A 16,196-nucleotide genomic window follows, 5' to 3' on the forward strand; every position below is an offset into this window, starting at 1 on the left:
CAGCACTTGGATGTACACCCATTATTTTACCCAACATGAGGCTCACTTCATGTCAACCAAAAGGCCCATTCGCCCACTCTATCCTGGACCCCTTTTCACACACAGCTGGTTTGAAATTCTCTTAGGTCCAATTCAGACGTTTTTAACAATTTAAGTACCATACTGTTATTATTTTGCAATTAAAGTGGTCAAGAATAAACAAATTAGTGATGCACCGATATGACATTTTTGGCCGATACCGATATCCGCTGTGTACTACTCCCTTCACAGAAAGAGGAGTGGGAGGCCCCGGTGCACAACTGAGCAAGAGGACAAGTACATTAGTGTCTAGTTTGAGAAACAGACGCCTCACAAGTCCTCAACTGGCAGCTTCATAAAATAGTACTCGCAAAACACCAGTCTCAATGTCAACAGGGAAGAGGCGACTCCGGGATTTTGGCCTTCTAGGTAGAGTTGCTCTGTCCGGTGTCTGTTAATTTGCCCATCTTAAGCTTTTCTTTTTATTGGCCAGTCTGAGATATGGCTTTTTCTTTGCAACTCTGCCTAGAAGGCCAGCATCCTGGAGTCGCCTCTTCACTGTTGAGACTGGTGTTTTGCGGGTACTATTTAATGAAGCTGCCAGTTGAGGAATTGTGAGGCGTCTGTTTCTCAAACTAGACACACAAATGTAGTTGTCCTCATGCTCAGTTGTGCATCAGGGCCTCCCACTCCCCTTTCTATTCTGGTTAGAGCCAGTATGCGCTGTTCTGTGAAGGGAGTAGTACACAGCGTTGTACCAGATCTTCAGTTTCTTGGCAATTTCATGCATGGAATAGCCTTCATTTCTCAATAGACTGACGTGTTTCAGAAGAAAATTATTTGTTTCTAGCCATTTTGAGCCTGTAATCGAACCCACAAATGTTGATGCTCCATATACTCAACTAGTCTAAAGAAGGCCAGTTTTATTGCTTCTTTAATCAGGACAACAGTTTTCAGCTGTAATAACATAATTGCAAAAGGGTTTTCAAATGATCAATTAGCCTTTTTAAAATTATCTTGGATTAGCTAAGACAATGTGCCATTGGAACACAGGAGTGATGCTTGCTGATAATGGGCCTCAGTACGCTTAGGTAGATATTCCATTAAAAATAAGCCGTTTCCAGCTACAATAGTCATTTACAACATTAACAATGTCTGCACTGTATTTCTGATCAATCTGATGTTATTTTAATGGGCAAAAAATGTGCTTTTTCAAAAACAAGGACATTTCTAAGCAACCCCAAACTTTTGTGTGTGTGTGTGTATATGAAACACAGAAAAATCAAGTTTTTGACTGTACTGGACCTTTTTTAAATAGTTACTCATTTAGATGGAACAATTGTAAAGAATGTTGATAGTTACCAAAGTGAATTAACAAACTATTTATTGTGAACAAAATTCTCAGTATTTAAAAAACAGTGAATTTATGTGCCTGTGGACATCTTTTCCTCTACGTCCAACCAGAGATGGGCCTAAAACCAAACCCAACACAGTCAAAAGAAAAGCACCTGTATCTAGCTCCTCTTTTAACCCCTTCTCTTCCCTCCTCCCCGTAGTGCCGACTGTGAAGCCGGTGCCCCTGGGGCCTGTGGCGCTGGCGGCAGTCATCGCGGGGCCTGTGTGCGTGCTGTGCTTCGTGCTGATGCTGGTCTTCTACATCTGCCACAGCCGTGCAGGCGTCCACCACCGCGTGCCCAACGAGGAGGACCCCTCCATGAACCACCCCTTCCTCAACGTGGGCTCCACCCTCCAAGACCTCATCTACGACATGACCACCTCTGGCTCCGGCTCTGGTGGGTTAGGTAGCCATGGGGTTAGGGTGTGTGTGTGTGACTGTGTTGGGGGGGTCTCTGCTCATGCAGGACCGCTCATGTTTCGTTATATTATTTAATAGATTTTTTTTCTGTGTTTGTTTTTAGTATTAATAGATCCTTTTGGTGTGTGCCTTATCTGCTCCGACGTGGCTACTCGCGTTGCTTCTTTGTTTGGCTGTGTGTGTGCAATTGAATGAGCGTGCGACTGTTCTGGGCGCGAGCTTACCAGCATGCGTCTAGGTGTGAGTGTGTGCCTGTGTGAATAACTTGAGTGTGTGTGTGTGTGTGTGTGTGTGTAGCTACAGAACAGTGCATAGAGACACACTCCGCTGTGAGACGATGGGGGAGATCGAGCCAGGGAGAAGTGACTCCCGCCCTCATTGAGGGTGTAGTGAAGGCAGCAGTTATCTTATCGGTCCATCTCTAGCTCAGATGGGCTCAGCCTTAGCTGTGGTGTAATGGAAGCGGTGCGGCCCGTGGCTCTATTGACTGGGCGGCGCTAACACAGAGCGGCTGTGAAGCTGCTCTAAACCCCAGACGCCAGCCAGGAGACGTGGTGAGAGAACTGGCACGCGGAAACCTTGTCGTCTTGTTCCGACCAGCAATTAACAGCTCACTATCAGGACTGACAGAGAAATCCACACCTCTAGGATAGCTGGATTTGATTCAGAATCAACTTCTTGGGACTTTTTGCGCGAAATGTGAATAGATTTATGGTTTGTAGGATTTTCCAGTATAGGACAGTTAATTTGTACTTTCTGCAAGATATCAAAACTGGAGGACCAGCTAAGTCCACAGTCTAACTGAATTTGACAAACCTGTTAGTGTCTCCTTTTTTCCGGCTTTTAGAGTGGATTTTTCATTTTCACTATGGGATCTTAAATTACCCAGCTTAATGTTTTGCTCTTTGTCAAAGCAGGTGGATAAATCCACAGTCTGCCTGAATTAAGTACACACTGACAAAAAGGATGAGGAGCACGGCATACGATTTAGGGGCCTACTATAGTCATGGAAAAACCAAGGCACTCAGTCCACTCATGTAGACTAAAATATTATTTTCCAGGATGTCACGGCACACGTCTAGTGAACATCAGACCCTGCTAGGATCATAGTGACCCCATCTGTCTCCTCCCTGCTCTCCTCTCTCCTCATACAGCTAGCTAGCCCACCACAATCTACGCTCCATTTGGCTTCTAACGGCCCTGACCTCTGCGGCCTCTACAGCCTGGCTATTTCTGCTGCTGCTAGTACCTGCAGCTTTCAACTTCTCAATCCCTCCCTGCAGGCCCCACAGTAAATAGCTGACTGTCCAGCTGGTGAAATTAAAGAGAGCGATGTATATATTTACCCAGGAGCACAACTCTGGCCTGTTTGTGACGGTGTCAGTTTCAATATGTTTAAGGTTTTAAAAAAATATATTAAAAAAATTGCTGAATATTGTCCAAAAAGCCGCAGCACAGACAATTAGCCAATCACTTTTTACACTGAGGTTAGTTCCAGGTCATTTTCATGACGTCATCCTTTGGATTGCTTTCATCTTAAGCAGCGGTTGTTACTATGTACATTGCTAGCGAGTGACCAGTCCCGTCTTGTAGCGCATTTCTAAACCATCTTCTTCCTCCCAGGTCTGCCCCTGCTGGTTCAGAGGACCATAGCCCGGACCATCATACTCCAGGAGAGCATCGGGAAGGGCCGCTTCGGCGAGGTGTGGCGGGGGAAGTGGCGAGACGAGGAGGTGGCGGTCAAGATCTTCTCGTCCCGTGAGGAGCGCTCGTGGTTCCGCGAGGCTGAGATCTACCAGACAGTCATGCTGCGTCACGAGAACATCCTGGGCTTCATCGCTGCCGACAACAAAGGTACAACCAATCACAGCTCACCTCTAAAGAGCAGAACCACTTTTGTAGGGGCGCATTTTTGTCTTTACTTGCCGGACCTTAAGATTCGTAATGCCCCTCTATTAGGGTTTAGCATAAGGTAGACCGTGCTGGTGTGGGCTTGTAACGGTTTGATAATCATGAGAAGGGTCACTCCAGCATATTTGGATGCAGTCTAGTGCAGAAACATGGCTAGAGAGCCAGGGGTAGGTGTGTGTGTTTCTAGAGTTGGGGTGGTGGTTGTGCTCAGTCCAGCTGCTCTGAGCGCTCTCTGGCCATCTGGAGGTAACATCACATTGCTCTGAGGAGAACCAACTCACTGTGTTCATTAACCTCTGTCTCTCTCTCTCCCACTGTCTTTCTCGCTCTTTCTCTCTGTCTTTCTCTCTCGCTCTCTTTCCTCCATTACTCATCTTACTCTACTTTATCTCTCTGTACCTGTATCTCTCTACCCTCCCTCTTTCTGTTCCCCCCTTCTCTTTCCAGATAATGGGACATGGACCCAGCTGTGGCTGGTATCAGACTACCATGAGCATGGCTCTTTGTTTGACTACCTGAACCGCTACACCGTCACAGTGGAGGGCATGATCAAACTTTCCCTGTCCACTGCCAGCGGCCTGGCCCACCTCCACATGGAGATCGTTGGCACGCAAGGTGAGTGACAGCCATATTGACCAATCACAGTCAATCAGTGACTGGTGACAGCAACACCCACCAATCAGCGACTGAGGACTTTACTGTTTGTCAAGAGATGGGAGTTGGAACATTTGCCTTTTGGCTTCACGTAGAATAGTAATGTGTTACAAATTGTGTGTAACATAGGCACTAAATGACATGCATATAATACTTCATACGTATATCTGTTCTCTAATCATAATGTTCACACATTAGGTTTGTATCATGGACATAGTCGAACTTCCAAGTTCCCCTTTCTATGATGACAAGCAGGTCTGCACCCCACTCTATATCTGTAAATAGATGTTAAATCATCCCTGTCAGGCCTCTGTAGTTGATCTCCTGACTGCACACTACCTACCTAGTTATTATTCCCTATTCTTCCCCTGTGTCTACCTCTCTCGATCCCACAGAGACATATATATATATATATATATATATCACTATACACTACCGGTCAAAAGATTTAGAATACCTACTCATTCAAGGGTTTTTCTTTATTTTTACTATTTTCTACATTGTAGAATAATAGTGAAGACATCAAAACTATGAAATAACACATATGGAATCATGTAGTAACCCAAAAAGTGTTAAACAAATCAAAATATTTTATATTTCAGATTCTTCAAATAGCCACCCTTTGCCTTGATGACAGCTTTGCACACTCTTGGCATTCTCTCAACCAGCTTCACCTGGAATGTTTTTCAAAAAGTCTTGGAGTTCCCACATCTGCTGAGCACTTGTTTGGCTGTTTTTCCTTCACTCTGCAGTCCGACTCATCCCAAACCATCTCAATTTTGTTGAGTTCGGGGGATTGTGGAGGCCATGTCATCTGATGTAGCACTCTGTCACTCTCCTTCTTGGTAAAATAGCCCTTACACAGCCTAGAGGTGTGTTGGGTCATTGTCCTGTTGAAAAACAAATGATAGTCCCACTAAGCCCAAACCAGATGGGATGGCGTATCGCTGCAGAATGTTGTGGTAGCCATGCTGGTTAAGTGTGCCTTGAATTCTAAATAAATTACTGACAGTGTCACCAGCAAAGCACCATAACACCTGCTCCCCAATCCTTTACGGTGGGAAATACACGTGCGCAGATCATCCGTTCACCCATACGGCGTCTCACAAAGACACGGTGGTTGGAACAAAATATCTCCATTTTGGACTCCAGACCAAAGGACACATTTCCACCGGTCTAATGTCTATTTGTAGTGTTTCTTTGCCCAAGCAAGTCTCTTCTTATTATTGGTGTCCTTTAGTAGTGGTTTCTTTGCAGCAATTTGACCATGAAGGCCTGATTTCATGCAGTCTCCTCTGAACAGTTGATGTTGAGATGTGTCTGTTACTTGAACCCTGTGAAAGATTTATTTGGGCTGCAATGTAACTCTGATGAACTTATCCTCTGTGGCGGTCCTCATGAGAGCCAGTTTCATCATAGCACTTGATGGTTTTTGCGACTGCACTTATAGAAACTTTCAAAGTTCTTAATTTTCCAGATTGACTGACCTTCATGTCTTAAAGTAATCACGGACTGTCGTTTCCCTTTGCTTATTTGAGCTGTTCTTGCCATAATATGGACTTAGCCATATTTGGTAAAATACCATCTTCTGTATACCAACCCTACCGTGCCACAATACAACTGATTTGTCTCAAACGCATTAAAAAGCGAAGAAATTCCACAAATGTACTTTTAAGAAGGCACACCTGTTAATTTAAATGCATTCCAGATGACTACCTCATGAAGCTGGTTGAGAGAATGCAAAGTGTGCAAAGCTGTCAAGGCAAAGGGTGGCTACTTTGAAGAATCTCAATATTAAATATATTTTGATTTAACACTTTTTTTGGTTACTACATGATTCCATATGTGTTTCATATTTTTGATGTCTTCACTATTATTTTAGTGTAGAAAATAGTAAAAATAAGGAAAAACCCTTGCATGAGTAGGTGTTCTAAAACTTTACCGATAGGGTTTATATATATATATATATATATATATATATATATATATATATATATATATATATATATATATATATATATATATATATATATATATATAGTTGAAGTCGGAAGTTTACATACACCTTAGTCAAATACATTTAAACTCAGTTTTTACTATTCCTGACATTTTAATCCTAGTAAACATTTCCTGTCTTAGGTCAGTTAGGATCACCACTTTATTTTAAGAATGTGAAATGTCAGAATAATAGTACAGTGATTTATTTCAGCTTTTATTTATTTTTATCACATTCCCAGTGGGTAAGAAGTTTACATACACTCAATTAGTATTTTGTAGCATTGCCTTTAAATTGTTTAACTTGGGTCAAACGTTTCGGGTAGCCTTCCAAAAGCTTCCCACAATAAGTTGGGTGAATTTTGGCCCGTTCCTCCTTACAGAGCTGGTGTAACGGAGTCCTGTTTTGTAGGATCCTTGGTCACACACGCTTTTTCAGTTCTTGTCACAAATTTTCAATAGGACTGAGGTCAGGGCTTTGTTGGCCACTCCAATACCTTGACTTTGTTGTCCTTAAGCCATTTTGCCACACCTTTGGAACTATGCATTGTCCATTTGGAAGACACATTTGTGACCAAGCTTTCACTTCCTGACTGATGTCTTGAGATGTTGCTTCAATATATCCACCAAATTTTCCTGCTTCATGATGCCATCTATTTTGTGATGTGCACCAGTCCCTCTTGCAGCAAAGCACCCCCACAACATGATGCTGCCAACCCCGTGCTTCAGTTGGGATGGTGTTCTTCGGCTTGCAAGCTTCCCCCTTTTTCCTCCAATCATAATTATGGCCAAACAGTTCTATTTTGTTTCATCAGACCAGAGGACATTTTCTCCAAAAAGTACGATCTTTGTCCCTATGTGCAGTTGCAAACCGTAGTCTGGCTTTTTTTATGGCGGTTTTGGAGCAGTGGCTTCTTCCTTGCTGAGCGGCCTTTCAGGTTATGTCAATATAGGACTCGTTTTACTGTGGCTATAGATACTTTTGTACCCGTTTCCTCCAGCATCTTCACAAGGTCCTTTGCTGTTGTTCTGGGATTGATTTGCACTTTTCGCTGTACGTTCATCTCTCGGAGACAGAACGCGTCTCCTTCCTGAGTGGTATGACGGCTACGTGGTCCCATGGTGTTTATGCTTGCATACTATTGTTTGTACAGATGAACGTGGTACCTTCAGGCATTTGTAAATTGCTCCCAAGGATGAACCAGACTTGTGGAGGTCTACAATTTATTTTCTGAGGACTTGGCTGATTTCTTTTGATTTTCCCCATGATGTCAAGCAGAGGCACTGAGTTTGAAGGTAGGCCTTGAAATACATCCACAGGTACACCTCCAATTGACTCAAATGATGTCAATTGACTCAAATGATGTCAATTAGCCTATCAGAAGCTTCTAAAGCCATGACATTATTTTCTGGAATTTTCCAAGTTGTTTAAAGGCACAGTCAACTCTATGTAAACTTCTGATCCACTGGAATTGTGATATAGTGAATGATAAGTGAAATGATCTGTCTGTAAGCAATTGTTGGAAAAAATACTTGTCATGCACAAAGTAGATGTCCTAACCGACTTGCCAAAACTATAGTTTAACAACAAATTTGTGGAGTGGTTGAAAAACAAGTTTTAATGGCACTAAGCTAGGTGTATGTAATCTTCCGACTTCAACTGTACCATATACAGGACCATATTATGGGTCTATTTTATTTTCTTATCTGAATATGCAGGATATGCAAATGCAAAGAATGTGCTTTCACCTGTCCAGTTCTTTCAGATCAGTACGGATACAAGGAGTAAGGGGAGGAGACCACTTAAGACTATTGAGATGCACCCCCACTCTCTCCACTCCATGTCAAATACAATCATGTAGGCACAGCGGGGACAGGCAGGCTTTTTATCTTTTCATTTTTTCTCCCCTCACTGTCCGACCTTTGCATCAGTGAGCTCTCAATCTAATTTCTCTATTTTTTTTGTCCCCTCTGTCACTCTCTCTCCTCTCTCTCGCTCTCCTTCCTTCCCTCTTTCTCTCCTCTTCCCACCCTCTCTTCTCCCACCCTCTCATCTCTCCTCTTCCCTCTGTCCTCCTCCCACCCTCTTCTCTTCACCCACCATCTCTCTTCTCCCACTCTCTCATCTCTTTTTTTCTCTCTCCCACTCTTTCTTCGCCCTTCCGCTCTTCTCCTCTCCCACTCTCTTCTTCCTTTCTCTCTTCTCCCCCCCCATCAATTCCAGGGAAGCCGGCCATCGCCCACAGGGACCTGAAATCTAAGAACATCCTGGTGAAGAAGAGTGGGACGTGCTGCATCGCTGACCTGGGCCTGGCCGTGCGCCACGACTCCGCCACTGACACCATCGACATCGCCCCCAACCACAGAGTAGGAACCAAAAGGTAACTGGACTCCCCGTTTGGGCTCCGCTGCGCACTTATGCCTGTTATTTGGGCTGGCGATGTGATATGACTGAGCTGCCATGCCGGCTCTTGGATGTGGTTAGTGACGACTTCAAACTACTCCCCCCTCAACGATGGAACGGGAATCAAAAGATAACAGGAGCCCTTTGGCGGCCATTCTGGCTCCACGAGCTGTAATGATGTGATGGGAGGTTGGAGGTGCCTTTTAAACTGGTCGTCCATTCTGGCTCCAGAATGATGCCAAGCCCCCAACCACAGAGTGTGAAACTCAAAGGTAACTGGAGTCCCCAGGGGCGTCCTCTTTCGAGTCCCTCATTCATAGTGACTGGAGCCATCACCCCAGCTCCAACAGCTACCGCTGGCCGTAATAGGTGATGGTGCAGTGAAATCGGTAGCAGGTAGGGAGGGAGGGCAGCTGCGAGGGAGGGAGGGGCGGATGGTAGAGAAGGAGGAAAGGAGAGGAGGAGCACACGGCGTGAGTAATTACATGGAAACACGCTGCCCATACAAATGCGCTGTCTCTACCTCACTGCAGCAGCAACAGTGATGTTTTGTGAAACATGTCTTGTTTCAAAGTAGCCTGGCCAAAATACAACCATAGAAATGTGGAGGGAATTATTTTATAAACCCATAATATGCCATTGAAACCAGCATTTTCTCATGTTTGCTTCATTTTTAAATCAACGTTATTTTATTGTCCAGCAGCCAAAGGCATAATCCTAGTCCTATTAGTAACCCATGTTGATGCATCTTTAGATCTCCCCTCTTTCTTAATTTCTAAAATATATTTTCATATCTGTCACGTGAAACTGCCGGCGCGTGCCATTTTCCCAGTAATTGCGTTTTGGAACGTTCATGCGTAGTCTACGGCCATGTGCGCATTGTTGAGCTTATAATATGAAGAAATAAACTTGATCAACATTTTAAGCTAAACGGTCTGTTCTGTTTTATCAGCCTCTTTGCTTTACAAAAATATATTCATAATATGCAGTGGTTCATCCCAGAACTGTCCCAGGGTCTGTTTTGAACTGTAGACATTTTATTTATTTTTCGGGACGCCCTTTATTTCGAGCCTTGGAGGGAATTATTTTATAAAGACAAGTATTTGGTTGTAATTGCAATGTTGCAAAATGTTATAGGCTACCAAGGGTAACCAACCATCCTCCAACAGAGCCTTAAAGGGGCAGTCATTGTCGTTAGGTGGTGGAGCTGCATTAATTAGTGCACTGACACATTGGTGCTGGTAGACAATGTCCAAGCGCCTTTTGAGTTTTTCTACCGTTCTGGCGTAGCGCGGGAGACACCCTTCTTTCTCTTTGGGGCAGGCGGGTGGTTGTGTTGTGGTCCTGGCTGGCTCTGTGTGTCTGTCTGCTCAGCTGGCCCACTGGAATCTGTGGGGCTTAGTAAGCTCACGGCTCTGGGACTTCACCCTCTGGAACGCCTGTGGACTGTGAAGGGAGATTAGGCCCAGCGCCGCAGCGCTAACACCCTTCCTTCCTGTGGCTCCCAACTTTCCAGAGGAGAGGGTAGCCCCCTTCCCAAAACATTCGCTCTGATCTCTAGCTGGGAATCCCTCCTTAAGGAACAAAATTTCCTTTCTCTAACAACAGTATTAAAGATATTGACCCTAGACACCGATCTGTCAGTTTTGGGTTTGAGGTCTAATGGTGCAGGTGAGAATCTGGTGGAGGGGAAACTGTTGATCTGTGCCAGAAACTTCCAACCAGAGAGAATTGCTGGTTATCAAGAATGTTGTTCATCTACAAATGCTGTGGAGGATAATGTTTCATATCTCTCTGAGAAGCTGTGTTGGGAAAACACGCCTGGCAGCCTAGCAGAAGATAGAATCCGTTTTTTGTTTGAATTCTTTTACAATCATTCCTCTGTTTTTAATTTATCTTTCATTGCTCGGAGTGTGTTGGGCAAATATTGATTCGCTTCTAACTGCTCTGTGACATGTGCGTTTCTGAAACGCTCTCAATTGAACGGGGTGTTTGTAGGTGTATTGACACCAAGCCTTTTGATGGTTTTTATTGTCAGTATGAAGCTCAAGGGATTCAATTTAAGAAATTTTTGCTCAGTGTGGAAGGTTGTGAATTAGACTTGTGAATTGAATGCTGCGTAAGACGTAACGTGTGTGTGTGTGTGTGCGCGCTGTCAGTCTACTGTAGTGTCTAACCAACCTTGTCGTCTCTCTCTCTCTCTCTCCAGGTATATGGCACCAGAGGTGCTGGACGACTCGATAAACATGAAGCATTTTGAGTCATTTAAGAGGGCAGATATCTACGCCATGGGCTTGGTGTTCTGGGAGATAGCCAGTAGATGCTCTCTAGCAGGTACGTGCGTTGGTCCCCCTGTAGATAATCCGTTATTAATTCACTGTCTGTTGCGCCCCGATAACAACAGTTGGTGAGTAATATGATGGCGCGTAGCAAGTTTATTAGTTCAAGAACTAATTCTCTGGTTCTGTTGGATTATCACTGTGTATATACAAATCACATACGTTTCCTTTTTGAAGTACATGAGCTACTTCCTCTGGGATGTTTATGATATATACTGTGCGGAGGACAAACACATTTTCCCTCGAGGGATAATAAACGTTTGTTGTATTGCGTTGTACGTACCATCAGCGGTTTGTGATGTATTTTAACGCGTCTGACGTGATTTGCGTCAGGCATCGTTGAAGACTACCAGCTGCCATACCATGACCTGGTGCAGTCAGACCCCTCTGTAGAGGAGATGAGGAGGGTGGTGTGTGAGCAGAAGCTACGGCCCAACATTCCAAACCGTTGGCAGAGCTGTGAGGTACGTAAACAAACACACACACACACACACACACACACACACACACAGGACCTTCATACCATTAAAAATGCTTTTCTTTTTATTGCTTTGGTTTTTAAACCGTTCACATTCCAAGTTCTGAGGTACAACTCACCTTAACAAATGTGTAGTGTCTTCTCTTTGCAGCCATAATAACTAGCCAATTTCATCAACTGAAAATCCACGTGACATGGTGCGTTTAAACCAAGAACGATCACAGCCACAAACCTGAAACTCTCCCATGTGTCCATCTATCTCAGTAAGACTCTGGTCTCACAAGCTAGTGTTTCCCCTCTCTCCTCAGTCGAACCACAGTCCCTCCCTCAGAGAGTAACCATCCACCCTGAGGGGAAGAAAGTATGCTGCATCTCTCCCCTCTCTGTCTCAGGTTTCCCTCCATCACAGCATCACACTCTGTTTACAAGGCTCTTTTTCCCTCTTTTGCTCATTCTTTCACTCTTTCTTTCATCCTCTTTGTTTATTGGTGTTCCTGTCTATTGCCTGTAAAACTGAACAATTCGATTAGAGCCAATCCAAAGTAATACAATCTTGTAATCTAATTTGGCCACTACGGCCATGTCTTTATGGCTGCCAAGCTGTTGTGACTGTGCTGCACCTGCCATTCAACACAACACAGTGACAAGACACTGATCGATCAACCGCAGAGATAGATGTCCCTGATACCAAAATAATAGTCTAATGGGTGTAGATATTGTTAAGCTATAGTCTATATTTCTTCCTTGGCCAGAACAAGTTGTTTGCTGAGTTGTCCCCATACCGAAAACCTTTTTTAAAAAAATGATTTATAATTTAGATGAATACGTACATACAACCTACGGCAACACAAATATTAAGCAATGTAGCATGCCAGTACCAATTGGCCACATGTACAGTACAACTAACACAACATGTCAAGACATACAGGTCTTGTTTCCCAGAAATAGATTAAGCCAAATCTCGGACTAAGAAACGCTTTCAATGGAGAATCTCCATTTTTAACATGCTAGGCCTAGCATAAACCAACCCAAAATTGAAATATACAGCCAGAGGAAAGTCATTCTCTTTTCTCCCGGGTTTTAATTGAGGCTAGCTATGGCTGAGGGGGCAGTGGTTTAATGTGCCAATGGGCAGATGGCGCCTCAGCGGCCGCCACTCGTTCCCAGGTCAGGCCGTAAACACAGATGCCTTTTGTTGAGACTGGCATGTTGCACCACCACGGTGAGTCAGCCACACCCTGCCAACAACAATACGACCAGGAGGAGGAGGACTGCGAGTAGGAGTGTGTCTGTCTGGTAGGATAGAGCAGAGAACAGTGAGGGGACCACCTTGGGGCACCCTCTCCAAACAGACAGTGGTGTAGTTTATGATGAGGTACAGATTACCCTCGTAATGACTTCTCAGAGGACTTCCTTTGCAGACAGACCAAACCGCTGCTTATGTTCATACAGGTAGTCAGGGCTGCTAGGGTAGTTTTGGTATTCTGTGAGAGACGCTTTGTTTTCTGAGTCAGACAGAGCGTGACATGTGGAGAGCCTTCCCGGCCTTGTTTTGTGTCTGACAGCATGACCCTGAAAAACCGCTCTGTCTCACCACAAGCTATGGTTTCAGGGAGGTGTGTGTGTCTAGTCAGTTTGCACACTGTGTGTGAGTGGATTCGGTTTGCATACTACGTGTGTGCGTACGTGCAGTAAAGTGTGCACACACACACATCCCTCTGTGCTCTTTAGCTAGCTATCCGCTAGTCACTGGGGCGTTCCTGTGGTTTCCAGCCCACAGCCCCAAGGTGGCCTTGTGAACTCTCCAGATAACATCTCCCCTGTGCGTTCTTCTCACATGACTCACCCCTCTCCTGTTTCCCACTCTGGAGAAGAATCCTCTTAGCCAGTTCATCTGTATCATCAGAACCACACGTTGGTTATGAAAAGTCTGGTCGATACAGATTTGGGCTGCGTCTAATATGGCACCCTATGATATGGCACCCTATGTAGTGCACTACTTTGGACCAGAGCTCCCTGGTCCAAAGTAGTGCACTATATCAAAAGTAGTCCACTATGTAGGTAATAGGGTACCGTTCCAGTCAGATACACACTTAGTCATTTCTAGGTGTCAGGATTAGGCCGTGTTCTGGCCTTGAGTCCATTGTGGATTAGGCCGTGTTCTGGCCTTGAGTCCATTGTGGATTAGGCCGTGTTCTGGCCTTGAGTCCATTCAGGCATACAAAACAGAGAGCGCTGTGAATGCTTCTTAAAGCAGTAGCCAGCGTGGAGACTAGCTGCTGAAAAGGCCCTGCTGTATGTGATTCAGTGTAATGTATGTTTGTCAACAGACTGCAGCAGATTGTGGGGGAGTGAGGGACCGTGGTGGGCTGCTGCTGCTCTGCTACTACTGTGCCAGACTTCTCCCACAACCAGGCTATCACTAATACTATTACTGAATAGGGAAGCAAAATATTTTGAACTGAATAGGGAAGAGTCTAGACTCTTAGATCAGTGGGGATTTTTCTATGAGTTCCAACTGTATTGAACGTCCCAAGGTCTCATCATGTGATCCTAAATACTTTAACGTCATTCAAATATGCTTTGTAAAATCGAGCATTGTGTAAGTCAATATGTAAGCGTTTCACTGTTGACGTTGTCGATAGTACAGTGCTAGGACATTACCAAAATGAGTAATCATAACCGAACAGTTCCACACACAGAATTACGTGATCTCTGTGGTTAAACACGGCCATTCAAATTGTGGGCGTCTCCCACAACTGGAGCATATACATAGCCACTGACGTGGGTTGTACTGAGAGATCGTAGCAGATGCGGCAGCGAGGCCTACTTGTCAGAAAGCTTCCTGAAGAGTATTTGTCAGCATTAATCCAAATGAGTGCCTACTTATTAAGACAGTGCACTCTGTCTTAATAAGCACTGGTGGAAATCTCCAAGATTATGTCCTCGACAGGTTTCTGAGTGATGTAGACAAATTATGGTTAGAAAACAGATGCTGTTTACAAGGCTGGCAACAAAATTATTCAGCGTCTCATTCCAGCTCCCCAAAAAACATACCCTTACTTTCTTAAAACGATAGTAAGGGGATTTTGGCAATGAAGCCTTCTTCCCTAGAGTCAGATGAACTTGTGGTTTTATGTCTGCATCCAGTATGCAGGGAGTTGCAGGTAATTTTGCAAGCAAATGCTAACTAGCTTCACGCAAAGACTTCGGGTTAGAGGTCGACCGATTTATGATTTTTCAACACCGATACCGATTATTGGAGGACCAAAAAAAGCCGATACAATAACAACAATACTGAATGAACACTTTTATTTTAACTTAATATAATACATCAATCAATTTAGCCTCAACTAAATAATGAAACATGTTCAATTTGGTTTAAATAATGCAAAAACAAAGTGTTGGAGAAGAAAGTAAAAGTGCAATATGTGCCATGTAAAAAAGCTAACGTTTAAGTTCCTTGCTCAGAACATGAGAACATATGAAAGCTGGTGGTTCCTTTGAACATGAGTCTTCAATATTCCCAGGTAAGAAGTTTTAGGTTGGGGTTATTATAGGAATTATAGGACTATTTCTCTCTCTACCATTTGTATTTCATATACTTTTGACTATTGGATGTTCTTATAAGCACTGTAGTATTGCCAGTGTAACAGTATAGCTTCCGTCCCTCTCCTCGCCCCTACCTGGGCTCGAACCAGGAACACATCGACAACAGCCACCCTCGAAGCATCGTTACCATCACTCCACAAAAGCCGCGGCCCTTGCAGAGCAAGGGGAACAACTACTCCAAGTCATAAACAGCGCAATGCTTGAAGCATTGCAAAGAGCTGCTGGCAAACGCACTAAAGTGCTGTTTGAATGAATGCTTACGAGCCTGCTGCTGCCTACCACTGCTCAGACTGCTCTATCAAATCATAGACTTAATTATAACATAAAACACAGAAATACGAGCCTTAGGTCATTAATATGGTCAAATCCAGAAACTATCATTTTGAAAATGAAACGTTTATTCTTTGAAATACGGAACCAATCCGTATTTTATCTAACGGATGGCATCCCTAAGTCTAAATATTGCTGTTACATTGCACAACCTTCAATGTTATGTCATAATTATGTACAATTCTGGCAAATTAATTACGGTCTTTGTTAGGAATAAATGGACTTCACACAGTTCGCAACGAACCAGGCGGCCCAAACTGCTGCATGTACCCCGACTGCTTGCACAGAACGCAAGAGAAGTGACACAATTTCCCTAGTTATTAGAAATTCATGTTAGGAGGCAATATTAACTAAATATGCAGGTTTAAAAATATACTTTTGTATTGATTTTAAAGAAAAGCATTGATGTTTATGGTTAGGTACACATTGGTGCACAGTGCTTTTTTCGCGAATGTGCTTGTTAAATCATCACCCGTTTGGCGAAGTAGGCTGTGATTCGATGATAAATTAACAGGCACCGCATTGATTATATGCAACGCAGGACACGCTAGATAACTACACACGGTTGATGATATTACTAGTTTAACTAGTGATTGTTAAGATTGATTGATTGTTTTTTATAAGATAAGTTTAATGCTA

General features: G+C 43.8%; 1 protein-coding gene across 2 annotated transcripts in view; it reads left to right on the forward strand.

Moving 5' to 3' along the window:
* Positions 1–16,196, forward strand: part of LOC115195639 (TGF-beta receptor type-1) — a 62,114-nt gene that overhangs the window by 38,346 nt on the left and 7,572 nt on the right. Inside the window, exons 3-8 of one of the 2 annotated variants that reach the window (XM_029755716.1) lie at positions 1,575–1,811; positions 3,458–3,688; positions 4,193–4,360; positions 8,619–8,775; positions 11,008–11,132; positions 11,483–11,601. In XM_029755716.1, coding sequence (XP_029611576.1) covers positions 1,575–1,811; positions 3,458–3,688; positions 4,193–4,360; positions 8,619–8,775; positions 11,008–11,132; positions 11,483–11,601 — 1,037 coding nt within the window. Of the gene's footprint in view, positions 1–1,574; positions 1,812–3,457; positions 3,689–4,192; positions 4,361–8,618; positions 8,776–11,007; positions 11,133–11,470; positions 11,602–16,196 lie in introns of both variants that reach the window. The other variant, XM_029755715.1, reaches the window with a different exon arrangement.

The sequence above is a fragment of the Salmo trutta genome, chromosome 6, assembly GCF_901001165.1.
Source record: "Salmo trutta chromosome 6, fSalTru1.1, whole genome shotgun sequence".
Taxonomy (NCBI): domain Eukaryota; kingdom Metazoa; phylum Chordata; class Actinopteri; order Salmoniformes; family Salmonidae; genus Salmo; species Salmo trutta.